This window comes from Hippocampus zosterae, chromosome 16 (genome assembly GCF_025434085.1).
Source record: "Hippocampus zosterae strain Florida chromosome 16, ASM2543408v3, whole genome shotgun sequence".
NCBI classification, from domain to species: domain Eukaryota; kingdom Metazoa; phylum Chordata; class Actinopteri; order Syngnathiformes; family Syngnathidae; genus Hippocampus; species Hippocampus zosterae.
Genome location: NC_067466.1, coordinates 18,027,252 through 18,055,127, shown reverse-complemented (window position 1 = coordinate 18,055,127; position 27,876 = coordinate 18,027,252). Strand labels below are relative to the sequence as shown.

The 27,876-nt window shown below is 46.6% G+C and overlaps 6 protein-coding genes across 9 annotated transcripts in view; 3 read left to right on the top strand and 3 right to left on the bottom strand.

Moving 5' to 3' along the window:
- Positions 1-27,876, top strand: part of rpl23a (ribosomal protein L23a) — a 243,530-nt gene that overhangs the window by 28,566 nt on the left and 187,088 nt on the right. The gene's annotated exons all lie outside the window — the stretch shown is intronic.
- Positions 1,187-6,288, top strand: trpc6a (transient receptor potential cation channel, subfamily C, member 6a). 3 transcript variants are annotated; one of them, XM_052047337.1, is made up of 14 exons: positions 1,189-1,361; positions 1,529-1,845; positions 2,696-2,828; positions 2,949-3,249; positions 3,401-3,586; positions 3,667-3,831; positions 3,919-4,153; positions 4,431-4,658; positions 4,755-5,019; positions 5,092-5,287; positions 5,513-5,713; positions 5,789-5,845; positions 5,915-5,990; positions 6,060-6,288. In XM_052047337.1, exons 1-14 carry the CDS (start codon positions 1,246-1,248, stop codon positions 6,185-6,187), a joined length of 2,604 nt encoding a protein of 867 aa, XP_051903297.1. In that variant the 5' UTR covers positions 1,189-1,245; the 3' UTR covers positions 6,188-6,288. The 3 variants fall into 3 exon arrangements, with proteins under 3 accessions (XP_051903296.1, XP_051903297.1, XP_051903295.1); XM_052047336.1 differs by having other exon boundaries at positions 1,187-1,361; positions 5,513-5,845; XM_052047335.1 differs by having other exon boundaries at positions 4,431-5,019.
- Positions 8,586-20,567, bottom strand: arhgap42a (Rho GTPase activating protein 42a). The gene is made up of 24 exons (XM_052047332.1): positions 19,804-20,567; positions 19,014-19,109; positions 18,281-18,342; positions 17,065-17,136; positions 14,839-14,940; positions 14,664-14,774; positions 13,505-13,609; positions 13,233-13,362; positions 13,065-13,165; positions 12,839-12,948; positions 12,688-12,766; positions 12,555-12,594; positions 12,392-12,454; positions 12,202-12,276; positions 12,037-12,121; positions 11,898-11,956; positions 11,734-11,839; positions 11,276-11,435; positions 11,056-11,200; positions 9,839-10,414; positions 9,616-9,769; positions 9,430-9,504; positions 9,260-9,339; positions 8,586-9,003 (listed from the first exon to the last, which is right to left on the bottom strand). The coding sequence occupies exons 1-24, from the start codon at positions 19,955-19,957 to the stop codon at positions 8,915-8,917; spliced, it is 2,829 nt and encodes a 942-aa protein (XP_051903292.1). The 5' UTR covers positions 19,958-20,567; the 3' UTR covers positions 8,586-8,914.
- Positions 21,698-24,343, top strand: si:dkeyp-69c1.9 (uncharacterized). The gene is made up of 4 exons (XM_052047379.1): positions 21,698-21,851; positions 22,164-22,515; positions 22,596-22,704; positions 23,215-24,343. Exons 1-3 carry the CDS (start codon positions 21,743-21,745, stop codon positions 22,702-22,704), a joined length of 570 nt encoding a protein of 189 aa, XP_051903339.1. The 5' UTR covers positions 21,698-21,742; the 3' UTR covers positions 23,215-24,343.
- snrnp35 (small nuclear ribonucleoprotein 35 (U11/U12)) lies at positions 23,164-23,867 on the bottom strand. Its single transcript, XM_052047377.1, has one exon. It carries the CDS (start codon positions 23,865-23,867, stop codon positions 23,178-23,180), a length of 690 nt encoding a protein of 229 aa, XP_051903337.1. The 3' UTR covers positions 23,164-23,177.
- On the bottom strand, positions 24,345-27,492 carry bud13 (BUD13 homolog). Its single transcript, XM_052047365.1, has 9 exons — positions 27,315-27,492; positions 27,066-27,153; positions 26,516-26,600; positions 26,017-26,438; positions 25,784-25,892; positions 25,546-25,684; positions 25,014-25,198; positions 24,856-24,937; positions 24,345-24,574 (listed from the first exon to the last, which is right to left on the bottom strand). The coding sequence occupies exons 1-9, from the start codon at positions 27,452-27,454 to the stop codon at positions 24,481-24,483; spliced, it is 1,344 nt and encodes a 447-aa protein (XP_051903325.1). The 5' UTR covers positions 27,455-27,492; the 3' UTR covers positions 24,345-24,480.

Sequence of the window (27,876 nt, the reverse complement as noted above, 5' to 3'; positions counted from 1 at the left end):
ATTTGGACCCCGAGGAATCTCATCTGCTGTTCATCTGGCCATCAGTCAACCCTGCGCGAGAGCACACACACACACACACACAGTGCAGTTTAAAATAACTGTACAACGTATGAACATAAAAAGCACATTTAGGGGGGCTATTTTTTGCCAATCGACACGTTTTCATCAATGTGACTGTTGAAGGAAAATAGCAGACATGCAGTATACAACAGATATGGAACACAATGTGTGCACAGCAGTACAATATTGATATTGTAGATAAGAATTATATACCGGTATATAAAAAAAATCTGTTACAATTTTGTTCCAAGGACCTTACTTTACATGAACATCCATTAGACTACGGTAAATTATGTTGTTAAATTGTGGCGCATTATGTTAAATTACATTCTGTAGCATGTTCATAAGATTGATTTGTTACATGACGTAATGCTACATGAAAACACGTTGCGTTAAATGACCTTACCTTAAAAAATACATTTAATTAAGTTACAATAGATTAGGTTAGGTTACGTCATGTTACGTCACCTGAAAATAAATTGGGGGATTGCGTCTGGAAGGCCCAAATCGTAACCCTTGATGGAACAAGTGAAGTTACCTTAAGAAATCTTAGACCAGGTTCATTTACGATTGTTAAATGAGGCTGCAATTGATTAGCTTGCTGTCAGATACATGACAAGCTGTTACGTAACGGTGATACATAACGTCTATAGGCCATGTATAGCTCACGTTGCATCAAGTTATATTATGATAAGCTAGGCTACATGCTACGTTGCTCAACGACACATGGCGCAACGCCCTGTAAACATTTGCGCCCCCGTTACAGTCAACTACAAAGTCGTCACGTCAGATTGTGTTACCAATCATTTGGTTATGTTACCTTAATTTAGGTTTGTCGTGTTACACTTCCAAATGTTTAATTTAGGTTAGATTCGGTTTCATTTTGTGAACATTTCATGACGTTGAATCGAACAAAGGGAGGTTACGTTAAATGACACCCGTTTGCGTCAACATTATCCGCGTTGTTTGTCTGCAGAATGTAATCGATGGATCTGGTGGAATCCGAAGGAGGATGATAAGAAGTCAAAGTATAGCAAGACCCCTGCAGGATGGATGCTTTCTCAAGGAGTCCAACGGGGGCAGAGGGAGGGGAGGGATGAAGCAAGGGAGGGGTGAACAAAAAAAAAAAGTCCCACTCTACTCCGACTGTTGTGATGATCCGCTCAGTCCGTCTGATCTCCCGGGATGAACTACAGGCGGGCCGCGACGGCGACCGCTCCGATCCACGACAGCCCGCGGGCCAGAAGCCGCGATAACCTGCTGACGTGCGACGATTTCCCCGAGGATAACCGATGGCTTGGGTGAGTTGACCTCGTTTGTGATCCTACCAAATCTTAAAATGAACAAAGTTCAGCATTAGGTTTTTTTAAGGGCAGGGGGGGGGGGGGGGGAAATGAAGAAGTCTTCAGGTGTCTTGTGTTTCAAAGTCAAAAGTTACCGATGGACACGCCGCGTTTATTTGCGGCAGGCAGAGCCAACTGTTGGCTCGTCTCAGCGCCGCCAAGCGCCGGCAGGCCCTGAGGGGCCCGGCCCACATGTTCACCCCACCGTCCGGCGGTCCGTCCGAGGTGGAGCAGCGCTTCCTGGAGGCGGCCGAGTACGGCAACATCCCCGAGGTGCGCCGCATGCTGCTGCACGTGCCGCACCTCAACGTCAACACGGTCAACTACATGGGACAGAACGCCTTGCAATTGGCCGTGGCCAACGAGCACCTCGAGGTGACGGAGTTGCTGCTGGGGAGGCCCGACTTGGCTCGGGTGGGAGACGCCCTCCTGTTGGCCATCAGTAAGAGAAAACTCCTTCTTGCTAGTCCTGAACCTGACCCTGATCCATAACCCGGTATCCCTAGGCTGGCCTAACTCCTAACCCCAAAACCCCTACGAATCTGGATGGAGGTTATCACAAGTCGTGGCTAAATCAGAGAAAGTCGATTCTTCAACGAATAGGACTAACTTGTGAAATCTGCACTTTTAAGAAGATCGTTTTTTTTTTCCTGGCTCCTAAATGACGATATTTACGTTTCTATGATTTGATCGCTAACGATTTGACTCGACTTGCACTCCAAAGCTCGTAACGTGAATTCAAGTGTCTCAAGGCGCAATAACAAGACCTAGAAAAGTTTGCTTTCAACACAGCAGTCTGTTTCTGTATGTTTGTTCGAGAATAACGAGACCCTGGACACCAGTGTTCGTTATGTGCCGCTGTATTCAAAACTGCCGGCCGTACAAACAAGCGCAAGCACTTCCCCCGTGCTGCTGGGGCAAACCATTCTGAAAGAGGGGAGTTTCACTCCCCCTAACACAGTCAGGCTATGTTGATTATGTTGGTCCTTCTTGCGCGGAAGTCTCTCTACGGTTTTTGTGTCTACCTCATTTCGGATGACTACACTTGGTTCGATGACAACACTGGAGACGTTTAATTTTCGCCAGGTCGCTACAACAGCAGTGCACTGTCACTGTCAGACGAACACAGAGAAGCTCCACCCGCTCTATTTATATGGACACGGAACGCTGTGACCTTCCAAACAAAATAGTTCCAAACAAGTAACAACAACGTCAGTCATTCTTAGTGAAAGTTTCCGACCACCAGGAGGCGACAAGCGGACAAAAAAAAAATAACATTCTGGACATTGCAGGTAAGGGCTATATCCGCATCACTGAGGCCCTACTGGCGCACCCTTCGTTCCGAGACGCCCATCGTCTGACAGCCAGCCCTGCTCAAGTGGACCTGCTGGATGACTTCTACGCTTACGATGAGGACGGGACCAGGTAAGACAAAGACGGGGGGTGGGGGGGGGGGGGAGCTTTCCTAGATTCGTGCTGAAGTCAATGGCCGTCATTCAAGATCACTCGGTAAGTCACATCTGAGCGGTCCATAACCAACCTCAGGTTCTCTCAAGACGTGACTCCCGTGATCCTGGCGGCGCACTGCCAAGAATACGAGATGGTCCACACGCTGCTCAGTAAAGGGGCTCGCATCGACCCACCTCACGACTACTTCTGCGGCTGCAACTCGTGCAACTACCAGCAGAAGTTTGACTCCTTCAGCCACTCGCGCTCTCGCATCAACGCCTACCGCGGGTTGGCCAGTCCCGCTTACCTCTCCCTGTCCAGCGAGGATCCGGTGCTGGCTGCGCTGGAGCTCAGCAACGAGCTGGCCATGCTAGCCGACATCGAGAAGGAGTTTAAGGTACGTTTAACGATACGCGTGTCGTTCGCATCATCTCATCTTCAAGGATATAAACATCAGGATTAAAAAATGTTCTACTCCGCCGCCAAACTGACTGCGAAAGATGCGAGTAAAAATGTGACTTTTTCATTTGTTTCTTCTGTGTGCGTAGAACGACTATTGCCGCTTATCCAGCCAGTGTAAGGACTTTGTGGTGGGTCTCTTGGACCTCTGCCGCAGCACCGAGGAGGTAGAGGCCATACTAAACGGAGAAACCGACTACGAAGACAGCTACGACCCGCCCGGTCGCCCTTCCCTCGCACGCCTCAAGTTAGCCATCAAATATGAACTGAAAAAGGTCAAACCGGATAAAGAATCTAAAGATTTAGCCTTGCTAGCGCTAGGCTAACTGTGGTCACGATGATTCTTGTTTTTCAGTTTGTGGCCCATCCCAACTGCCAACAGCAGCTACTAAGTATCTGGTATGAGAACCTACCGGGTCTCAGGCAACAGACCACCGGCGTCAAACTACTGGTGGTCCTGGCCGTGGCTACGGGGCTACCCGGGTTTTCTTTGGCGTACTGGATCGCACCATGTAGTAGAGTCGGTTCCGCGTCTCATCGAAAAATCCACCCGTCCGAATGTCTTCCCATCCCCAACTCAGATTGCGTTTGTTTTTTGTGGAGCCAGGTTGGGCGGGTGATGAGAAGCCCCTTCATGAAGTTTGTGGCCCACGCCTCATCTTTTACGATCTTCCTGGGCCTGCTGATCCTGAACGCGGCGGACCGTTTTGCGGGGACCGCATTGTTGCCCAACATGACCCACCACAACGTGCCAGAAACGGGCGTGGACCCGAGGCTGCTCTATCGCATGACCACAACGCCCTTCACCTGGATGGAGATCCTCATTGTCTCATGGGTCATGGGTAGGACCATCCAGAAACTGGGAACATTTGGGTTTCTAAGACAGGTTCTGGGAGATAGCGCCCTAAATAATATCTGTTATTAAACGTCTTACTGTTTATTGTATATGTTAAATCGCTCCATGTACAGCACTTTGTATGCAGCGATGGCTGTTTGAAAGTGCTCTATAAATACTGTTGACTTGACTTGACTTGACTAAATCAGCTGGAATAGGCTCCAGCAGCGAAAATTGACGGATGGATGGGGCCGGATCTTCACCTTATATCCTCTCGTTTACAGGTATGATCTGGACTGAGGTGAAGGAAATCTGGAGTCTGGGGCCCGGGGAGTACCTGGTGGAACCGTGGAACTTTCTGGATTTTGGGATGCTGGCCATCTTCCTGGCGTCCTTCAGTTGTCGCTTGTCCGCCCTGAGACACGCCAGCTTAGCTCAGACTCGCGTCGAGGCGCATTACACCGACCTGACAAATGTCACGCTGCCTCCGGAGCTCCTCTACTTTACGCTGGGTGACAGCGGTCTTAAATCTTTCCTGGCCAGATACGGTATGCAGACCTCTGCTATTCCAACCCGGTATCCCATCCTGTTTTGTTTTTTACCCCCAGCACGTATCCACTGGTTGCCGTCGGATCCCCAACTGGTGTCCGAGGGTCTGTACGCAGTGGCGGTGGTTCTGAGCTTCTCCCGGATCGCGTACATCCTGCCGGCCAACGAGAGCCTCGGGCCTCTGCAGATCTCCCTGGGCAGGACGGTGAAAGACATTCTCAAGTTCATGGTCATCTTCCTGCTGGTGTTTCTGGCCTTCATGATCGGCATGTTCAACCTGTATTCCTACTACCTGGGCGTCAAGCAGAACGACGCCTTCACCACGTGAGCCACCAATGTTCCTTCGACGTTCGACTGCCATATACGAAACTAGATTCCGGTTTGTCGACGCAACAGGCTGGAGGAGAGCTTCAAGACGCTGTTCTGGGCCATATTCGGACTGTCCGAGGTCCGCTCGGTGGTCATCAACAACGGGCACAAGTTCATCGAGAACATTGGCTACGTGCTGTACGGCGTTTACAACGTCACCATGGTCATCGTGCTGCTCAACATGCTCATCGCCATGATCAACAGCTCCTTCCAGGAGATCGAGGTTGTCACGGGGTCGGATGCCGAGTCCGCGAGACATTCGCTAAATGTTTACGCTGGGGAGAAACGGAAGAATTTATGCCATTCGTCAAAGTTGTTATGGTGTCGAGGGTAAAGTATGCACAAAGCGTAGGGTCAGTTTCACGGATAAAGTTTGCGGGTTCAGCTGAGGATCCGAGTGATGACGGGTGCAGCCGTCAAAAGTGTCATTTCTCTGGCGCTCCACCAGGACGACGCCGACGTGGAGTGGAAGTTCGCCCGAGCCAAACTGTGGTTCTCCTACTTTGAAGAGGGACGAACCCTACCGGTGCCTTTCAACCTGATCCCGAGTCCCAAGTCAATGTTGGGCTTGTCCAAAGGCGTCAAGTCTCTGGCGATGCGGTTGGCGAGGCGGCAAAGCGAGGACAAACGCGACACGCAACTGGACAAGGTGACTTCTTCAGAATCAACAATCGCACCCTCCCGTCGCAGTCACGCATGTTTTAGTTCTCCGTTTGATTTTCAGATGGGAGAAGGGAAGCATTCGGCATTCAGCGGTTCTACAAGTCCCTCCCGGTATCAGGTATCGACACCGGAATGCGTTCTATCATTTTGGAGGATTCCACAAGACTCACATTGAGCCAAACCGTAGAAGATCATGAAGCGTCTGATCAAGCGTTACATCATCAAAGCCCGAGCCGACCGGGAGAGCGACGAAATCACCGAAGGTGAGCTCGCGCGGCGCCAAAACGCAAACGACCCCCCCCCCCGTTTGACCAAACGATGATTCGACTTAGGCGAGCTGAAGGAAATCAAGCAAGACATCTCCAGCCTCCGCTACGAGCTTTTGGAAGAGAAGTCTCAGAACACGGAGGCGCTGGATGAGCTGATGAGGCGACTTGGCGACATCACCGCAACATCCTGAGTTACATTTTCTTCGTATGGTTGCATTTTTCAGTTTTTAAAAAAAAAACATTTATGCAGCTTGTAAGTTCTATCGACTTGTATAAGCAACTGTGCTATCCAGCGGCTGGATTGGAATCATTACGGGATGGCTTTCAAAGGACTGCCGTCTGTAACTCGCATGCAAGATAACACGTAAACACGAGACACCGAACTACAATGATAATACTGTATAAACAGGACATACCCCAACTTGCTCGAGTGTCATTCAAAATCAAGACGCTTCTTGCGGCTGACCCCGCGATAGGCTGTTCACCCTTTGGGAGACAAGACAAAGGACAAACATAAATCTCTCCAGTCTTGAGCACAGCCAAATCGATGGTAATGCAGTACTCAACTGATATATCTTCTTTATCCTCGACGAAGAGTGACTGTCACCGCAGCTTACTGAGATGACTTGCACCGTATATCAGAGGGTCCGTTTGAAAACTCCTCCCAGGTGGCCAAGGTGGACATACCAGAAAGGAGCGGCACAAAGTCCATTGGGTTGAAGCAAGAAATGTGACAACAACAAAAAAAATGGACATACTGTAAGTTGCAGCACTGCTGCGGTTACAATCATCTTCATTTGTTGTTTATGCAACGTCAGTGTCGCGTCTGACGCGTCTAAAGTTGCTCTTGTTCACACTAAAACTCACACGCTTATTCTTGTTGCGGACTCCGTTTACTCAACTCAGCGCGCAAGTAGCGAGCGACACATGTATTGTACACAATAGATATTCGGTCTGTTTAGATAGCTCGACGAGTGGAAAAAAAAATAACACCGTCCAAGCATAACTCATCGATTGAGGCTCGATCCAACTGTTGCGCAAATGTAACAGTTGGGATGGAGTGTTGATTGGTCATGCCGGAGAATTAATTGCACATTGTGTTTTTTTAAAAAAACAAGCTCACAGTTTTGCTTCAGTCAAGTCCACATAGCTTAATGGGAACACACAATACAAAATGCAAAAAAAAAAAATAGCTAATGGGTCGCATCCGAGTCACCGTCTTTGAACAATCCAAGTGATGGACATTTGAACAAAAATGCTGGAGCAACTCGTGCAGACCAACAACACAAGACTCACAGCCATATACATAGATGTTTTTTTTCCAACTCTGCGAAGAATGGGTGTAATTACAGCATCTCACTGAGGGTTTGAGCCCAGGGCCCGACTGATATGGATTATTTTAAAAGCCGATTTCGATATTTGGCAGAAAAGAAATTCCGGACGATTAATTAAAGAATAGATAATGAATAAAATACCTTTTTTTGGTCACTTGATATGAATTACAGGCAGAGTGTTTCACCAATACTTTTCATTTAGTATTTAATAATTCGTATGATTTTTGCTGTCTTTTGGGGGGGTTATTGTCAGCATTTTTTTGTCTCATGTTGTAATGTCTAAAAATTTTATTTTAAAAACTGGGGATTTTCCCCCCCCTATTTTTAATTTGCAAAAAATTCGACATTTTTTTGCCAATTTTAAAAGCGCTAATATGGCCCGATTAAATCAGCCAGTCGTTGGCTTATCCGTATATCTGTATTACACTGCCCCCTGGTGGTGATCAATTCTTTATCATGTGTACGTCAATCGATGGTAAGAATATTATCGAGTGCTATTATTTTTCTTAAAACATTAAATAAGCCCAGGCTATTACTGTTCCATTTGGCAACATCTTTGTACTTAATGATTTTGTTTTAGAACTTGAAAATGACGCGATCGACCACAATTTTTTTTTTTTTAAAGATGTGCGAAACCGTCATTGAAACATTTACAAGTTTTGAGCTAGGAAAACCAGACGGTCCACGGCATCCGGTTTGAGCGCAGCGCTGTGGCACGGGACCATGTTGCCGTCGGTGCTGAACGCTCTTTCCGACGGCGCGCTGGTGGCCGGGATGCACAAATAGTGCCGGGCGAGCTTGGCAACGTGAGGGAAATTTCTCTGGTGGCATTTCCACCAGTCGAAAGGGTCGACGTCGCTGTCCACCTCAGTGGTCTGCAAGTAGATGGTCAGCTCCTTCCTGATGCTTTCCTCTTCGCTCATTGCGCCGCCGTGCTTTTTGAAAAAGCTGGCCAAGGTCTTTTTTCGTTTCACCCGGTGCAACGTTCCGCACGGAACTTTGTACACCTTCTATCAGAATCCGACCAAGCTTTAAGATACAAAATCATATTTACGAGAGACTAAATCATAATCTCGCCACTTTTTGTCAAATCAATAAGAAAGCTTGGCCTATGGGCACGTGTTGCGCGACAAAATAATCCAAGAGTGCGTTTAGTAAATTATTAGCCACTGAAATACAGCAATGTGAACTGTGTACCTTTTGCCGTTAAATTATTTTCCTTTGCGTAACAGAGAAATAATCCAGAAAACACTGCTAGGGAATGTACGAGTCCTTTATTAGGACAAGAAGGCACGTCAGGCAGCAGTAGGATGACAATACAACAGTTCGCTTCCACATATCCCACATGAGTGGACACTGACAGTTGAATTGACCAATAGCAACAGTTAAATTATGACAATTAATTAAAAACAACAACAAAAAATACCACTGCTGTGAGACAAACACAGTAAACAGATGAGAATCAGTCATGTCGCACAGTGATTTCAGCTACATGTTTACCTATAAACAGGATACGCTTTACGGACGTCTTCAAGTCAGGCAGCGGATGTTTGGGTGTATATAGAGTGATGACATCAGAGAGATTCAGGTGTACGCGATGTAGTTCTCGGGTATGAGGCCCGTCCTGCCCTGGTAGGTCGCCTGGAGCCAGCCTGGCTCCACCGATGGGTGGACTGCCGAGAAAAAGAAGAAAAAAAAAGAAGACAGAAAGACGATGCAAAATAAATTCCAAACATATGTGATTCAGATTAATTAAGATTATTACAGAGACTTTTGTGTCCCACCAAGTTTAATGGGAACTGGATCGGAGGCTTTTGAGTAATCCCGTTAAATTCACTTACAAAGCTTCCTTGGCAGAGGTAATAAGCGGCAAATCATTGACTGCAGCTGCTAACCCAAATTTAAGACGCCATACCCGTCTGTTCTTACCGTTTGAAAAGAGCGCCCCCTGTGGGAAACTGAGCTCATGGCTGTGCTCGGCCTCGCAGGAGTACAGAGCTTTCGCTTCCCTGCGAGACAAGCCAAACGTGTCAAAACAGTTCATACTTCCCAAAACATTTCACAACAAAGTGATAACGTTGATTCATGAATCGGCATACCTTCCGGAAGCACAAATGTCCAAAGCCGAGGAGAAGACGGAGCTTTCACGCTGTTTTTGCGCCCGGACAGATAACCTGGTACACAAACAAACGTGAACATCGTGACATGAGGTCGCCACGGTTAACACGAGCTAGGGCGGAACTTGACGGGTATTCATAATAACAGTACGCCCCGAGGACACCTACACGGATCCTGGCCTCTGGTAGCCGTTGGTGGACAGAGACTGTGGGGTCAGGTTGTCCGAGTTTCGTCGTACGTGTGAAGTTTTCCGCATCCTTGTGGCTTCCCGCGGGCCCAGCGACGCTAAACTCTGCACAGAGCCGTGACAGCTCCGGTAGTCTGAAACGGGAAACAAACGCACATAAGCTCGAGGTGCTTTTTCAAGTCCGAGTGGAAGATGCTGCGTACCTTCCGAGATGTGCAGGGAAGTGAGTGAGGAGCATGTGGACAGCGGGTAAGGGAATAAAGACGATGAGGAGGAGGAGGAGGAGGACGCCATCCTGTACCGCCGCTGCTGTTGAGATGGAGGCGGCGGAGACTGCTTCGTCTCGTCTTGGGTGCTCCGCAGGGACGAGACGGACGATGCCCTGGGGACGCAGCGAGCCTCCCTGGCTGGGGACCCCGAGGAGGAGAGCTGCACGGTGGACGAGGAGGAAAGCGATTTGGAATCCTTGGCGGAGGACAGGGAGACGGTGGAGTCCGTCCGCTCGGCCGCGGAGCGCAGACTCCGTAGAGATGCCGCGGACGACGACGACGCGGATAACGCCGGCGGCGGCGTCTCCTTGTCCGTCGGCCATTTTCTATCGTCTCCGTTGGAGGAACAGGAAGGAGGCGGGTGGACTTGAGTGGAGGAACCGGGCTCGGCCGGAGGCGAGGACGGAGACGCCGTCAGTGATGCGCCGTTCTTCTCTGAGGAGTGTGAGGACAGCGACTCCTGGCTGCCTGTCGGGGTAGTGCCGGGACTGCTGCTGCTGAAGGTGTCGCCTGGACCCACAAAAAAACAAATATGTATCCAGCAAAAAAAACCAAAAAACTTTTAATGCCAGTCATTTCAAAAAGATTTTTTTTAGTAATCAGCAGCAAAAAACGGGTTGGTTTCACGCAAATCACTGATTTTGGACCAACATGCAAAAAAACGTTTTTTTGGGGAAGATATTTTTAGGCTCAACAGTAATTTTATGATCAGAATATTTGTTTTGTTAGCAATGTTACAATTGACAAGCTTTACCAACTATTTACACAGGATTTAGTAGTAGTAGTATTTAGTAGTGTGTACGTCCACACTTTGCTTCTACTTTTAAATGTAAATAATCTTTGTCTTCTTTTTTCTTATTTGTGACAGACTTTGTAGATGTAACATTTTGATTGATCTTAATCCCAATCAATCAAACCAAATGTCCCGTTTGTACCCCGTGTTTTTACCCCATGTATCAAGATCTTACCTAATCACCTTTTACTGGAGAGACGCACACCCCGACAACCTACCTAACTAGCTACTTAACTATCTGCTGACCGAGCGAACATACACGCCTATAAAAAAATAATAGCCATGAGTGTGTGTAACTCGAAAGATAAACTGTTGTTGTAGATAAAGCAACATTGTGTATCGTCCGTATCGCACTCACTGTCGTTGTCAGCCAGGCAGAGGGTGGGCGGGTAGAGGCGGGCCTTTCTCTTCCCCGACGACAGACAGATGGCCTTGCCCCTTCGAGGGGTCGCCCGCGAAGGCGGCGGCAACGGCAGCGATAGGTCGGGAGCCTCGCTGAATATCTGACAGCCCAACACAGCACAAAGTGTTAACGTGTGTGTGTGTGTGTGTTGTCCTAATTGTGTGCAAGTGTGTACCTTGTCGTGGTTCTCAATGATGATCTCCACGACAATATTCTGGAACTTGATGTTCATCATGGCAGCCACAGTCTCCTCCTGCGACCTCATCAGCGTGGGCCCGAAGATCATGCCCAGGTTGGATACTGTCATAAGGTTCTGGCTGCAGTGGGATGACACCCTGCGGACAAAAATGAACACCCCACCCGAAAAAAAGGCGGTATTGATATGGTCCACCAAGGATAAAACATCCTCAAAAAGGATAAAAAATGTTCAGGACCCTTACTGGGTTTATAAAAATGGTGATGCAATCCAGCAGATTGAGCAAAAGAAAACAAAAAAGGTTCTGTGTGTGATGGTCGGCAGCTAAATAATGTTCATTACTGCCACACAGAGGACTGGAGTGGAAGTGCAACTTACATGTTTTATCTTGTCTAGCCTTAGTGGAGGTGTGTGTGTGTGTGTCTGAGTGTACAAACCTGAGGAGGTGATTGGTCAGCAGGTCCAGCATGGTTCGGTTCTTCTCAGGTAGCTTGTGGACCAGCGCGTGGATCGCCCTCACGCGATGCTTCTGGTCATCATACTCTATGAAAAACGTTCATTTTAGCGATTTTTAGCGAGTGATCTTTGGAGGCCTTCTTACTTGCAGCTTTGATGAATTCCTTGTGCAGTCTGTAGGTCAGCACGGGTTCGGCCAAGCACCTGCGTATACACATGGGAAACCGTTAAGAGCAATTTTTTTTTTTTTCACGGTGTTGTGAATTTGGTCAAAATGCAGCCACCTAAAATAATTCTTCAGTCCGCTTGTGACGGTCTTGTTGTCCCAAGCGTCCGCGTCGAGCCGTGCGTCCGAAGCAGAAGTGGAGGCTGTACAAAAGCAGCCATGATTTCAGCATGACATCATCATCATCATAGGAAATAACATCAGAACGAAGCCTTTTTCTTACCAAACACGCTCGTCATCAGCCGCTGAACTTTGGAATTGACACCCCCGGTCCGGTACAGGCCCAGAGTGTTGAGACCTACACTCACATTTAGGAACTAAGTTTTAAACACTTGATCACGGTTTAACTGTCAAAATGCGCTGTTCATTCGTCGTTTCTTCCACTCTTTGTTTTACTTCTCGTCATGATGTACCTCGCGTTTCCACGAGCTCGATGCAGTTCCTCACAAAGCTGAAGCCCGTCTCGTTCAGGAAGGCTGTAAAACGGCACCAAAAAACCCCCCAAAAAACACATCTGATTAAAAAAAAAAAAGGAAACCGTCAGATTTGGAGATGAGATTAAATCTGCCGCCTTACTCTCTTCCTTCTTGCTGAGTAGAGACGGCAGAGTGTAGATCTGAGGGGTCGGAAAGAAAAAAAAAAGACGAAACGTCAACACCAAATCAATAGAAGGAGAACCGGCGCACAAGGTGAAACTCCAAAGTCGTACGGGTTCTTTTCCATCCATGGCCTCCATCCACAGGCGCCTGTTGGCCTCCGAGAGCGCTTGCAGAGTGATGACGCCGTGTCTGCGCCAAGGGCAAAGGCCAATTGAACCCGAGACGCGGCGGCGATATCAACCCCGCCTCGCTTCCCGTTACCTCTCCACCACTTCAATGTCAAAGCAGAAGCGCTTGTCGATGGAGTCCGTCTTCCTTCGCACGCACGAGCGCAGCCTGAACATCTCCGGCGCTCCGTTCGGCACGCCGTTCTGCAAACGTCAATCAGCTACCGTCATCCCATCATCGCCGGATGCGATCGCAATTAACGCAAAGAGGAGAAATAAACGCAGGGATCCCCCCCTCATCAAAACCGACGGCGGCTCACCTGTCTGCCGGCCGGCCGGGCCTCGGTGTTGCTCATGGTGAACATCTTGGAGCTCTTCTCGTACGTACAGTAGTATCTGGTCCACACGCTGCCCAGCGGCCCTGGAAGAACACAGCGAGGATGCCATTTTGTCTGCGAAAAGGGGGCGGGGCGTCCGATTCGGCTCACGTTTCTCCTGTATGTAAAGGTAGCCCTCCATGGTGAAGGAGCCGGGGGCTTTAAAGTCCTCCTCGGCCGAGCGGATCCTCTTCATCAGCCGCTCCACTTCGGCCCGCGTGCTTTCAAAATTGTTCCGGGCCTAAAAAGTGCCAGGTGGGAAATGACTGAAGCCTCTCGCGGAACTTTTTGAAGGACCGAGTTGGGATCCATACATGATTTTGTCTATCGCGACGCGCTAACCGGGACACTTTGCGAGAAACCGGCGGGTGTTTTGAACTTACATTTTGCAGATTGAACTGCAGCTGCTGCTTGTAGGGCTCAAATTCGCTGGCCAACTCGTAGCCTTCATGGTAGAAGGTCAGCAAGCCTTGCAGGAAGGCCAGCAGCTGAAGAGTACAACGGCAACAAAAGCAGATTGATTATCATAACAGAAAAAAAAAAAGAGCGTGCAGGCTGCCGTTTGGGTCACTGTTCTTGTTTACGTTCACAACAAAGACTTTGTCTCCCAGGCCGGCGGAAGAAATCTCCGCACAGGAAGTGGCGCGGCCGTAACAGGAAGTGGCCTTCACTGATATGTATCGTGGAAGCATGTTTTATCGGCAGTGTTTGGCGGCTGGGCTTTCTTTTGGGCTCCGCTTTTGATGCCGATGACGCTTAAGTTCACAAGCAATGACGCGGTGACAGAGAGGACCCCTTTTCAAAGTCATTACATGAGAAAAAAAAAAAAGAAAAGAAATAGATAAAGAACATTTTAGAATTGTCCCCCAGGGGGAACATTCAGTTTGCAATCTTCATGCTACTTTAACACGGTCAACTTAAACAAACAACTGATCCTTTGGACAGGAAGTGTCGTTTTTTTTTGCAACTCGACGTTTAGTATCTTGCGAGAAAATCTTGCCCCGACTTCTTCACCGAGTTCCTCGGACGTTCTGTTTTTTTTTTTTTTTAAACGTACACTTTGTTTAAAACGCTCAAACAAATACAGACGCTTCTCTCTCCGACAACGTGCCTTCCTTTTTTTTTTTCATTCAACTCAAGTGGCGTTCAAGGACCGCCTCAGAAAAACGTAAAATTAATGATAGGTTCAATGGCACTAAGGAAAATCAAAAATAAGACACCAAAACGGAAAATCCAACGAGGAAATCACAAAATAAATTCAATGGGGGGGGGGGGGGGGGGGTTGTGAACACTCAACAACGGAATAATTCTTAAAACATCAAGATGGGCATTTCTGAAACAGTCCGGTCTCCTACAAATGGATGTGAAAGACTTTCCCGACTTCTTCTCTGATCTTCAGTTATTTGAACGTTCCCAATTGTTCTGACACTAATTCATTCCATGCCACATTCAAAATGGACTCATACAAACACATTTTTGAAGAGTTGTTGCCTTGGCGTCTTGCTAGCGCGCGCGTGTGTGTGTGTGTGTGTGTGTCCTCACCGGCTCCACAAACTCAAATTTCTTCCTCTCCTGTACTTCCTGGATCTTGAAGACATATTGCAGCGAGGCGTCGTTAAACACCTGACGGTCTTTGCTCATCTGCGAGTCGGCCTAGGAGGACAACAAGCCAATCACAGGCCCGCGTGTGTGCGCGTTAGGCGCTTTGTGTTTTTACCTCATGTAGTTGCGATTCCTTCTTTTTAGAGGACAGGCTGAGGTGTTTCTCCAACACAGAGTAGTACCGTTCCGTTTCTTTGTCAAACTGCTTCTTGCCCTCCTGGGTGAGATAAGCGAATTATTTTAAAAATAAAAAATAAATCCCCACTGGACTAGAGACGAAATGATCCGTTCTCGTCAATATTTAGCCGCGCTGCTTAAACAGAATCCATCAAAACGTGACAAAGCTGAAATAGTTTTGCGTACAGCTGCGACTCACATGCTGCTGCTACATTCGACAAGCGGCAACCAAGAAAAAAAAAAAAAACCCTTGCACTCTCAACACAATCTCTTCAGTGTAGTTGTTCCAGACCACAAGCAAGCTATTTCTTTTTAATTGCCGCCTAACATGAGACGGCTGAGATAATTACGGGTCCAAAGTGAAAATCGGTGTTTTTTATATTTCTACACACCACAAAGGCAAATGTTCATTGACCATTTCTACTCTTCCGGGCAAGAAAAGTACTCTTCTCCAATGACATTGAGGAAGAAGCTAATTTATTTTCAATACGGCATTTACTGTAACTATATAAAATTGTCAGGTCAAAAGCTAAACGCCGAATGTTTTGTTTTCTTTGTATCAAACAGAAAATCAAGTGGTCATGGGCTATTTCTATTCATCCTGTCTAGAAAACTGGTCATTCCGGAAGAGCAAGAAACCCGTTTATTTTTTTTTTGGCATCTCGCAGGAGATGGCGGCGTTAACTGTCACGTTGACACCTTCCTTCAATTAACAAACCCAAATGAAGTCCAAATGTTTCTGGTCTATTCCTATTATATGCGCGTGATATAATATTAACTCATTCGGTACCAGCCAATTCGGGACCAAGTCTGTAAAGACGTTTTAAAACGTCTTTGGGAGTGAGTGAGTTAAGGATGGGATACTGTATCGGTGTCTTAAAAGGTGGCGGCCGGCCCGGTGAGTGACATGGGAGTCAGCAAATGACCGTGTCGAGTGTGCTGTTGTGCGCTCGGGTTACCGGCCAGCTAACTGTTAGCGCAGGGGTGACAAACTCATTTCAGTCGCGAGACAATTTGGGAGTTACATCTTCCCTCGGAGGGCCGAAACCACACAATTATCAGTAGTACACAACAAATTATTAGATTACTAGTTTTGAAATCAGTCAAGTCAATAATTACTGTTCAAATGAGTGGGAAAGGGGAGAACAAAATGATTGCAAAATATCAATGCTATGTTCTGTAAGTCTACGTCTGACGCAATACGGCTGATGGAACTGATGGCTGGGTTCTCTTGAGGTAAAAAGTCATCTTAGAATCGTTTATCTCAATTTGGGGGGGGGGGGGGGGGGTCCGGTGACAGCACATCCAAACTCTCACGGCTTATTATTGTTCGCTATCTCAAAAAGGCCCCGAAGGGATGATGGCCGTAAGTCTTCTGCTTCTTTGCGGGCTGAAGAAAAGATAACGTGGATCAGAGGTTGCCCGCCGAAACCAGACACCGGCCCATGTTTACATCGCCTCATTTCAAGTCTGTGACACGCCTCCCAGCGTCCGTTCCCATGACCTCCATTTGTGGTTTATCGGAACGAGCCACACACTCAAGACTTGGACTGGGGCACGGCGGGACTGACGACTGCTCTAAACACCTGACCAGACATTCACAACTGCGCAAGAATTTTGAAGTTGGATTAATCAAGTAGAGAAGAAAAACAATTCAGACTGGATTCCAAACAAAATGGCCGACTTCTTGCTCAATTTTGGGTCCTTGAGATATTTTTGTCTTGTTGTGAAAGACCCGGGCAAAATGGCAGACGTACTGTTCAGTCTCTAGTCGCTAGTAGAAGTACTTCAGAATTTGTCAGGATAGACACGCCCACCAGATTTTAACGTAACTATGTGAACCTGCTGATGAATAAAAATAACAATCATAATAATAATAATAATTAAATGATGTGAAGGAAAATTGTAAATAGTACTGAGATTTATCCATTTTGTGTTCATATTGCATTTAATTGAATGTTTTTTTTTTTCTCTTTCTTCTTTCTACCTACATTCTTGCTGCTAGAGGCTGTAAATTTCCCCAGTGTGGGACGAATAAAGGATATCTTATCTTATCTTAGCGAATCTCCACCCATCCATCCATTTTCAATGTACTTTTTGGTACAACTTTCCAGGAGCACACAGTGAGTTTTGTTGTTTTTTGAAAAAAAAAATGCAGTTGTACCTTTACAGCGCCAATCTGCTCTTTGCGAAACCTCTCTAGCGGTGAGATCAGTACGTTGTCAGCATTTTGGATCTGTGGGAGGGGGAAAAAAAAAAAATCGAATGCATGTCGCAACAGTGATGAAGTAACATGTCATGGTCATCGTCCACACACGCCGTCTTCCCGCTATGAGGCTAACTCTGGCCCGCGGTTGTGACGTGAATTGGGAGTTGCGGCTGTCTGTGCGTCAGCGAAGGTGTCTGACTATACGCACGGCAGTATACCGATCATGGCGGACAGAAAATTGTCAGTCAAAAAAAAAAAAAAAGATTTCCTCTATTGTTGTTCACCGTGTCGACTTCTTGTCGCCATTTGATGATGTCACCGCCACTGGCGCAGCCAATTGCTTTGTGGAACTGAACCCGCGGATGACGCTCGGGTCTCGTCAGACCCGAGCAGGCTGATGATGTCGTAAAAAGCAATAACATCTGCCATACGCCTGAGGGGCATGTGATCCGTGATAAGGCAGCTGTTGTCCACACTTTTTAGTGTTTGCAACCACACGACTCTCCGGTCACATGCCGCGACTTTAGTTTCACATCATGAGGTCATTTGTGTGAAAGGAAAACTTTCTTTTGTGTTGCTTTCGCCGCTGCACCGCAACAGCCCCCATGAAATTGGATACCACGAGACTAACTATGATGAATGTTCTGTTTTAGGGGCCGGTGTTAAGAATGCAATGTTCAAATTAGGGCTTGAAGCCCGGGCAGCTTTGCTAACCGCTAGTCCACCGCGGTGCCTATAGAAAACATTAGTGGTGGAATATGGAAAGGAAGTGAGGCCATGAAGGAAAAAAAAAAACGTGCACGCGCACAGACGCACAGGAGTCTTTTATGGACTTTCCCATGCAGCGAGGGGCTCGGCTCTCACTGGGGAATTGTCGGAATACGTTCCACATGGTTCCTCAACCGGTAGACCGTGCACACTTTCACAAAAGGCGCACATTCGCGCGCACACACACAAAGAGGGACCCTGTCGAGAAAGTAGCGCACTAAAACACACACTCTGAAGCAAAGGTCGATGAAGTGTGGCTGAGTCACAGACTTGTGTGCAGGCGGGGAACTCAAGCGGAGTCACGCTTTCGGAGAAAAACTTTCCCGCTCAACTCGAAACAGGAAGTACTAGTTCAGACACAACAGGTGGAGCGCAGTAAGCATGAAGTGAGCCGTTTACTCACCAGACGCTTTCTCTCCTCCTCCACGGTGCTCAGCAGCTGAGAGAACTCCTTGAGAGACTGGGCTGCAGCCAGGGTGCAAATACAAGTCAGAGTCTGGGTGTTGCTATGGAAACGACATTGCTTAAAGGGCTGTTCTGCTGGGATTTAGGTTGCTCTATAAGGCCAGTGGGGCTTGTCGACGTCATCAAATAGTGGCCTGAGCTCGGATGGAGCCATGTCCCACTTTCAAGGGTTTGAGATTTTGGGTTTCAAGCTTTAGTTGGGGCTTCAAAGTACCGTTAGGGTTTCAATGGGGGTTTAAAAACAGGGTCAGGGTTTCATGTTTGGTTTAGGGATTCAATCTGTGGTTAGGTTAAAATGCTATATTAATTAAAATGCCATGCGGAGACTAGCGGGGGTGCACAAAGCCTATTATTATAAAAGATATTCCTTGCCTTGACTACCCCTTGAAGGGCATCAAGGCAGAGTTAAGGTTTCAAAGTAGTGCTTTAAGCCTGGGTTAAGGTTTGATGCAAAGGTTGCGATGGAATTTTGACATAGGTTTCAAGACATGGTTAGAGCTTCACATGAGAAGCTCATATTAGGTACAGATTTCAAACTCAGGTTAGGATTTGAAATTTGGGTTTCCAAGTAAGTTTTTAAGACATTGTTAGAGTTATACTGATGATAGGCTGAGCAATTGTGGCATCTGTACAGCTGACAAAAAAAAAGTGTGAAATGGGGTCAAACCCACCGATGTTGATCTCGTCGTCCGTCTCGGCATCTCCGATGCACTCGAACTGGAACTCTTGCAGTGACTGAGAGAAACGCTGCACCGCTTGGGAAAGACCTGACAGGGGCACAGCAAACGTGACCTCAATTTCAGCAACAGCTCTCATATATGAGATATAGCAAATACTTTAATAGGTGTGGAAATTAAAGTAGAAGGACCAGCAGAAGTTACAGTGAAACAGTATCATTGTAGTAACAAAAGTAGAAGAGAGTAAAAGTTGTACTACCAAAATCAGAAGTAGTTATAGTACAAGTATTAGTTCAAGTGAAAGTTTTAATAACACTTGTAGTAATCTGTTATAAGTAGAGGCAGTACCAGTAGTTACAGTACTAAATGTAGTGGTGATACTTGTAGTAAAATTCAACAAAGTACTAAGAAAAAGAGTACTTATCTTGATACTAGTCAGAAAAGATTGCAGTATCATTTGAGTATTCGCATTTACATTGCAAAAATCACTTTTCAGACCACTTCGGGGTCTTCTCTGGGACTACCAACAGCCCGCCTTCCACGGGTTGAAACCCCTTGCTGAATTACCAAGGGCGCAAGGACGATAATAACGACAATAAAAATAAGGTAACAATAAAGTTTTATAAGACCGTAAATGTCTTTCGGGCAATAAAACAGGGTAAAGGGCAGTAAAAGTCAGCTTGGCTGTTTTGGAGCTTTTCAAGGGCAGCCTCAAAGAAAGCAATTGGAACACCGCAAGAATTACATATTGGTTACTTTTTAGCTTATTGTAAAATGATCTTACTTCTGAGAGCTGAGATGAGCAAGCTTCCATCTTTGATGAGATCTTTGATAAACCTGTTGGTTCTCTCCAGCTCGATCTCGTGGCACTGGAGCCTCTCTCGGAACTCGGGGCTGTCCACAAACGAGTCGCTGAACTCCAGCGTCGGGAGACCCATCCTCGGAAAACCGGAGCGGGACCACAAACTACGCCGAAAAGGACGCCGAGGGTCCGGTCAGGATGGCGTCGAGGCTCTCTGGGAATGTCCGGGTGAAAAGTTGGCTGCGCTTGACCTCTTTTTTCATGCCTTTCTCCGCTTTTTTTCCCCTCGCTCCCCCCGCTCGCCACTTCCGGACACTCGAGCGGCGTTGACAGACTTTATGCTAGTTTTTTTTTTTTAAGGGCAAGAATAAATAAAAGATGGACACAAAGTCCGATGGGGGGGGAGTTCTCGATGACTTCCTCGCTTAAAGTAGATGATGAAAGCGTGAGGGCGAGTGACAGAATAGCAAGATGCAACTTTGGTTAAAAATAAATCAAAGAAGAAGCGCTTGGCAAAGAATGTGACGCTGCTAGCTAAAGAGGCTCTGGTGGAAGGAGGGCTGCTGGTTACTATGGGGACGAGAGACTCCTGCTGGCGCCTCGTGAAACATGAACTAAATCCACACCACTGCCACTTCGCACTATTGGAAACTGCGTTTACTACCACTCATATTTCTACGACCCCCCCCCCCCCCCAAACTAAGGCTCACTTCTTCTATTACTTCTACTCACGACGATTCCTTTGTACTACCAGTACTACTACTGCGACTACTCATGCCTCCTCCTACTACACTTACTCCCTTCCAGTACTATTCAATGTAGTAGTAGGTTATTGTTGTAGTTTAGATAGTTTAGATGTAGATAACAATCATAATAATAATAATTAAATGATGTGAAGGAAAATTGTAAATAGTACTGCGATTTATCCATTTGTGTTCATATTGTATTTAATTGAAAGATGTTTGTTGTTTTTTTTTTCTCTCTCCTTTCTTTCTACATACATTCTTGCTGCTGGAGGCTGTAAATTTCCCCAGTGTGGGACGAATAAAGGATATCTTATCTTAGTTTAAGTGGTTACAATTTTATTTTTGTGTGTGTCTCTCTGCTCCAACAGACCAGAAGCGAGCATAACATATGACTCCAATCCCAAAGGCGTGGCTCCAAGTAGACTTGTCAAATAGATTTTAAAATTGTACTACTGGTTTATAAATCGCTGAATGATTCCGGTCCTTATTACATGAAAGAAATGCTAATCTAATCTAAACCCAACAGGGCTCCGAGGTCTGCGTCCTTGGGGGGTCAATGAATCGAGCTCAGAGTTCAAAGCAAACATGGTGAAGTAGCATTTAGCTGTTATACTGCACGCTCTACATTCTGTTAGTAACTTTACAAAGCTACTTTTATTCCTTTACATGTCTACTTTGTTTACGAACGCTTTTACACATTGTACCTTTAATTATGTGTAGCCCATTGAGTAAGGTCGTATATGAAAAGCGCGGAATAACTAAAGCCGCATTGCCTTGGAGTTATACCAGTTGTAGTAGCACTGCTAGTAGTAAAAATAGCCGAACTAAAAGTAGCAGTTTTTGTCAAAGAAGTAATATTAAGTGTAGTTTTACAAAAACTGGAGCAGGCCTCGTGGTAAATAAACAAACTGAGTCTGGATCGATGCCAGCTGCTCGGCGGCAAAGAAAGATGCATCAGTGACAGACGGCGAAAGGCGCCAAGGTAACCACAAGCTGTTTTCTGACTCGCAGCTTACACTTGATTCCAGCAATGACAAAGCTGCTTTGTTCTCGTCACTGTACCTGCTACGCCATGACGACTGCAGTAAACAGGACTTTGGTGTGGCCCACTGAGATGCTGTCTTCCAGCTCAATAGTCTAGAAATTTACGGAACGTTTCAGATGAAAGGTACGGCATGGAGCAATCCGAAAACATTTTCATTGAAAACCTGCAACGTGCCAAGCACCGCCGCGACTTCTTTCGGCGGGCTCGGCCATACAGAGGAGAACTTCCCACAGTGGCAGGTGAGATTAGCATTTCTTGCAACAGATTAGCGTGGAGCTGTGATGATGACTTGTCTGAGAACGAGAACCAGGAAAGCAGACCTCGCCAATCGCATGGATATTGTCAAGCCACCTTGAAAGAAGGCTGAGAATTGGAAGCCGGTCGGTTGCGCATACCTGTGCCGTATGGTTTTGATGCTATTCAGCCCAAAACGTAGCTTCATGACTTTTACATTAATACAGCTAAAATGGTTCAATAAAAAGGAAGCAAGGCGGATACAAATTGTCAGCATACAGCCTGGAGGATTACCTGAATTCACTCCAATCCTGCAGGGTTTCTCCTCTACCCGGACACCCCTGCCAAGATGGAGACCACCTCTCGAGAAGCTTTTTGCTTTAGGACCGTCCTGCCACGAGACAGCGGAAAAGATTGCATTTTCGTTCCGAATGCCCAGAACTCACGGCAAGAGACGCGCCATTCCCATGTGTTGTCCTCGAGACAAACAGGAAGTGTCAAGAGCAGACATGTAGAGGCAGATGAGCAAGCAGATATATGTGATGGAAACCAAGATGCGGAGATGCTGTCTCAGTACCAGAAGGACTTCCCGCCTCCGTCCTCCTGGCGCAGGAGGAGAACTCCGGCCATGCCGCAGCCGGACAACATCGGCATCAACCGGGCTTTCGGGTGAGAACTGCTGTCAAAAGTTAGGAGAGACTTGCGCATGCTTGTTAATTGGTGTCACCAAACTTTTTTGATTGGTACAGGATTGAATTTGGGACGGTTCACAGGGAGACGTACCGAAATTGGCACGACCTGAATATTGGACGGGTCCGGTCTACCATCCCTGGTAGCACAAGTGGGACACTTCATTAGGTATGAAAAGAATTCGAAAATTGAAATCCTCAATAAATACGACTCAAGTTAAATTTTTCCGCGAGACAGCACAGCATTGCAAAAGCAGTTAGTCATTGCTCAATTGTCATCCCTGTGCTGCCACTAGGTGGCATATTGGCATCAAATACTGTATGTGCTGTGATGCGTTTTCCAGACGAGACAATTTTCACGATTAAGTTTTAAGATGGCGGTTTGTTGTCGTTACCGTATTGTATTGTTTTTTTTTTGTTATTGTAAAGTGTCCTTGGGTGTCTTGAAAGGCGCCTATTTATATATTCCATTTTTATAAATAAAATGTATTGTCATTATTATACAATGAACTTTTTGGTTAGGTTACATAAAAATGTTGGGCGTGATAAGAAAAAAAAACAATCGATGAAAAATAAACCCGGCTGGGCCATAGAGCATTACAGAATAATAATAAAAAAAGGCTGTCCATTTTTCGTAAAGTTTCATCTCCTGTCTCGGTGCCTGCTCCTGTCACGGTAGCGGCTGTCCTCCCTCCCCCTGCTCCCCCTCTCGTCCCTGTCTCGGTCCCGGTTATCTCGGCTGTCTCTGTTGTCCCGGTCTCGCCATCCGGACCTCTCCCACTCCCTGCGTCCACCACCCGGCCACTCCTGCTGCGAAGTTCCGGCGACGAGGTTGATGGGCTTCCGGAAGGGTCGATCCCTGCCGCCGAAGCGCAGCTGGCCGGACTCCTTCTTGCCCCCCAGCCCGCCGCCGAGCCGCCTGGGGATCCAGCCTGTGAGGGTTCGCTCCAGCTCGAAATCCACGAACAACTCCTGCTGGTCGACGACCAGCTTGTTGGCGTCCCGGCGGGCTCGCACCACGGCCCGCTCCTCCTTGTACTCGACGAAAGCGTAGCGCTTGGAGAAGCCCGTGACGATATCGCGAACCAGCCGGAGCCGCTTAATATCGCCGAATTTGGAGAAGACCTGGTGAAGTTTATCCTCGGTGGTCATCGGGTTGAGTCGCGCCACGAAGAGAGTGAGCAGCGGGTCTCCTACGACGCCTTTGTTAGGCTTGTAGCGGGCGCACATCGCCCTCCACACGGCCCGGTCGTGGGGCTCCACGTCGGTGCCGTCGATGCTCCCGGCTTTGAGCGGGTCGTACACCTTGGCGATGGGGCTCCACTCTGCCATGTCGTGTCTATTTCGATTGCTCGTGGGTCGTTACGCAGGAAACAATGTGAATGATCCGCATAGATTCTTGCTTCCGCTTCAGCGTGCATCCACAAAAACAATCCGATGGGAAACAATTGGTCCATCCGATTGTTCCTCCTATTAAAATGACCCTGCGCAATCCTTGAGGTAAATTTAGAGTTGCCTTTTGAAACACAGTATCGATCGATTTTAATCGAACGTGTTACTTCAACAGTATGTTTAGCAATTGTTCCCAAGTATATTCCAGTCTTACCATTGCTACCTTCAACAATTCTATGTTAAGTATGGGAAAGGCACAACCCTTGAGATTTGCTTGAAAAATGAAATGTATAAAATGTCGGAAATATACTGTATAATCATATTGTATTTATCGTATGATTTTAAATGTGTTTAAACGAAAAAATTATTTGGGTATTATCCTGCATGTGAAAATAAACCAAAGGCTTTTCAAGATACTTCTTAACAAAGTCAAATGATTTAATTATCAGTAAAAACTGTGAAAAACATCTGTGTTCCACATTGTGTCATATTTACAACATCAGTCTGTGATGCTCACCGCTATGTACAGTCCGCGTTAACAGTCTCGTCGTGTCTACATATCCTCCACACTCCATTTATAGGCTTCTTCCTGGAGTGCTTTTTTCTCGGCAATCCTCGTGTAGCGCTTCTGCTCAAAGCCGTTGGACCTACCAAACACATACAACGAATATTCAGTCACAACTCACCGCGTGAACTGATAAGAACAATTGCTGCAATCTCCGGTCTGCTCATCTGGGGTACAGTATAAAATATAGACATGCCGATATACATGGAGACGGTCAAACCTCCTGAGCAAGCTAGTCATGTTTTTTTTTTGTATCGGAGAACGAATATATGTCTTGAGTATTGTCATATTGTGACTAAATGTGGCACCACACCATCATGTTCACCATCTGTCAAACTGCTGCGTATGTTTCACACATTGTACCTGTTGACGCCATCCCAGCGATATCCTGGTAAAATGTTGAACCTGTTGAGAGGTGGTGGAGGGCCTCTATACCGAGGTTTTTCTAACACAAAAAAACATCAAAATTATTTTCAAAAATCCCGTCGGTGAAAGTACCATTTAAAAATCTCTGGCATTACCTTTCACCGCGAGCGTCTTGCGCTCCTTCTTACGCCGCAACATGCCCGCCATGGGATCTCCCTCCCTCTCCTGCTCCCTCAGCATGCGGTCCAGGTCTTCGTCATCGTAATTGCGCGCCAGCGGCTTCTGGGCCTCGCGCACGGCGTCCTCCAGACGCTGCTGCTCCATCTGACCCTGAGCCACCCTACCAGCCGGTTTGTTCACATTAGTCAGATTTCTTTTACACTTTACAATGTAAGGTTTGAGAGTCAGGTTTTAAACCAGGGAGCGTATTTAAAGATTGAGTTAGGTTGTCAAAAGCGGGGTTCAAGATCGGTTAAGTTCGGGTTTTGGCATTTGGGTACAGCAGAGCTTCAAACACAGGGCTGTGATCACACATCAGGGTTTTAAGAAGGGTGTTGGTTCAAAGAAGGGTTTGAAACCATGAGAGTTTCAAACAAAAAAGCTCAAATAATCACGAGGCTTTCAAATTGGGGTTTTGAGGGTTCAGGGTTTCAAACAAGTGTTCGGGTTTCAAACCCACTCACTCACCCTTTTCCCCACTGAGCATATTTTTCATCCTTTGCTGCTTTTTCTTCGGCTTTCCTTTTCTGTTCTTCCCGCTCCGACTCCAGATCTCGCTTTTTGCCACCCTTGTCTCGAAACACTGTCTGAGCGTGGCGGGATGCATCTGGGGACACGTGTGTGTGTGCGTGTGTGTGTGTGTGTAGATCATGTCATCAGCATACAGTTGTTTTTTTTCGTAACTAACAACTAATGAATAACTGACTTTCGAGATCCTTGTTGTTCCCGTCCCTGCGTCGAGCCTCTTCTTTCTCCTTGCGTAGAACATCCGAGGAAACCAGACCCGCCTTTCCGCCAGAGAGCATACTATTGCCCTGGCAACAACAACAACAACAACACTTCAAAATGGCTACCGTGGAACAAGACATACAGGACTTCATCACAGTGAGGGAAAATGATTGTTGGCTCTACCCCACTTGACAAACTTGAATGTTTCACCTCAGCTTGTCCTGTCCTGCGAGGAGGCGACAGGTCATCATCTGACATATTACGGCCGCGCCTCCCCCGTTTGGGCGGTGACTGGTCCGAGTCGGAATCCCGTCTTCCCTTCTGATGCTTCTTCCTCGGCGGCGACTGGTCGGAACCTGAACCTTGTCTTGTGACTGGTGCGCTTTGTGCTTTTCCCGACTTCCCTGAATGCTGCCTTGGTGGCGACATGTCGGGAGAGTCGTGGCGTTTTTTCCTTGGTGGAGACATGTCAGGAGAGTCGTGGCGGTTTTTCCTTGGTGGAGACATGTCAGGAGAGTCGTGGCGAGCTCTCCTTGGTGGAGAAGTGTCAGGAGAGTCGTGTCGGGATTTTCCGCCCAATGACCGCTCAGGTAAGTCTCCTGATTGGATGGTGTCCTCTTTATTTTCATCTTCTATAACGTAACATAAGTCTCACATTGTATACTGACACAAAAATGTTTATTTCCCCCTGTGAAACAAAATGGCTGACCTCCAATGACTTTCCACCTGGAGCTGCTCCGGAAGATTTCCAGCATCCTCACGTCATCGGGGCGCTCATCAATCACTTCAGCGATCTGATTGGTGGACAACATCGGGTGGGTGGGTCATTTCAAATGTTCATATAACATTGATATGAAAGATATCGGTCAATACCAATGGAATGGCACCAATACTTTCATTGAAAAAGAATAAATTATTTCTTTCAAGTCAAGGATTCTAATGTGTTGTTTACACTGGTTTTTGTATTTTTTCTTTCAAAGCCAATAAAAGAACTGCAATGAAGTGGACTTTGTCATTAAATTTGATTGTAATTTAAACTACACTTACAGTTCGAAATTAAGGTTTCGAGACAGCATTGGAGTTTGAACTAATTGTAGCAAGGCAATTTTAGGTTCCCCTGCCTGGTTTTAAGGCTTCACGTTGGTGTTTCGATATATACGGTCATTTCTTTTCTTTCAATAGTTAAATACCGCGAAAAGTATTGCCTCTATTTTTACATAAACAACGGTCGTGCCTGTCAAATCAACCTGTCTTCTTACCACGGGCGCTTCATCGTCGTCCTCTTCCACCTCATTTTCCTCTGCCACCATCTGTCTCCAATCTACATCATCGTCGACTATTTTAAGTCTTGAATACGAGACAGAGGAACACAAAATGGATTAGAAACCGCCCTATCTCATTCATAGATAAAAGTGTGACGTGATGTGTAGCTAACGAATGGTAGCAACAAGGTGCTAACTACACACACATACTCAAACGAAGAGAAACAGCTCGACGTAAAAACTCACCCTTTCCCTGGAACTTTTCGGCGCTTCTTTTTAAGTTTTCCCTTAGACTTTTTGGCGTCATCGTCGTTGGACAAATAGCGCTTTAGGTACTCTGCTTTGGATAATTCTGCTCCTTTGATGCTAGTAGAGGAGGCAGACATTTTGATATAGGGCAACTACGGAAAGTGTGAGGTGTCAAAAAGAATATCCCACCACTGCGCGGGCAAGCGACATAACGAGTGCTCGTAGAAACGTTAAAAACGTACGTGTTTTTCCGGTTATAATAATTTTATAAAGATTACTCTGACATAAATGTTGTCTTTTTATATTGGCCAGCCGATGTAGCCATCTTGACGTGGGGCAATTGCGGAAATAGCGGCGTGCCATAGACATTCATTCATAAATTCATTTTCCGAACCGCCTGATCTTCACTTTTCGTATTACATCACGGTCTTGAGTGGGTTGGTTATCTCCTAATAACTGAAATAAGGTAACAACATTGTTTTTTTTAAATAAATAAAACGTTCAGTGTATTGTTGCCACTGAAATCAAATTAAGAGATGATGTACTGCCCCCCACACAC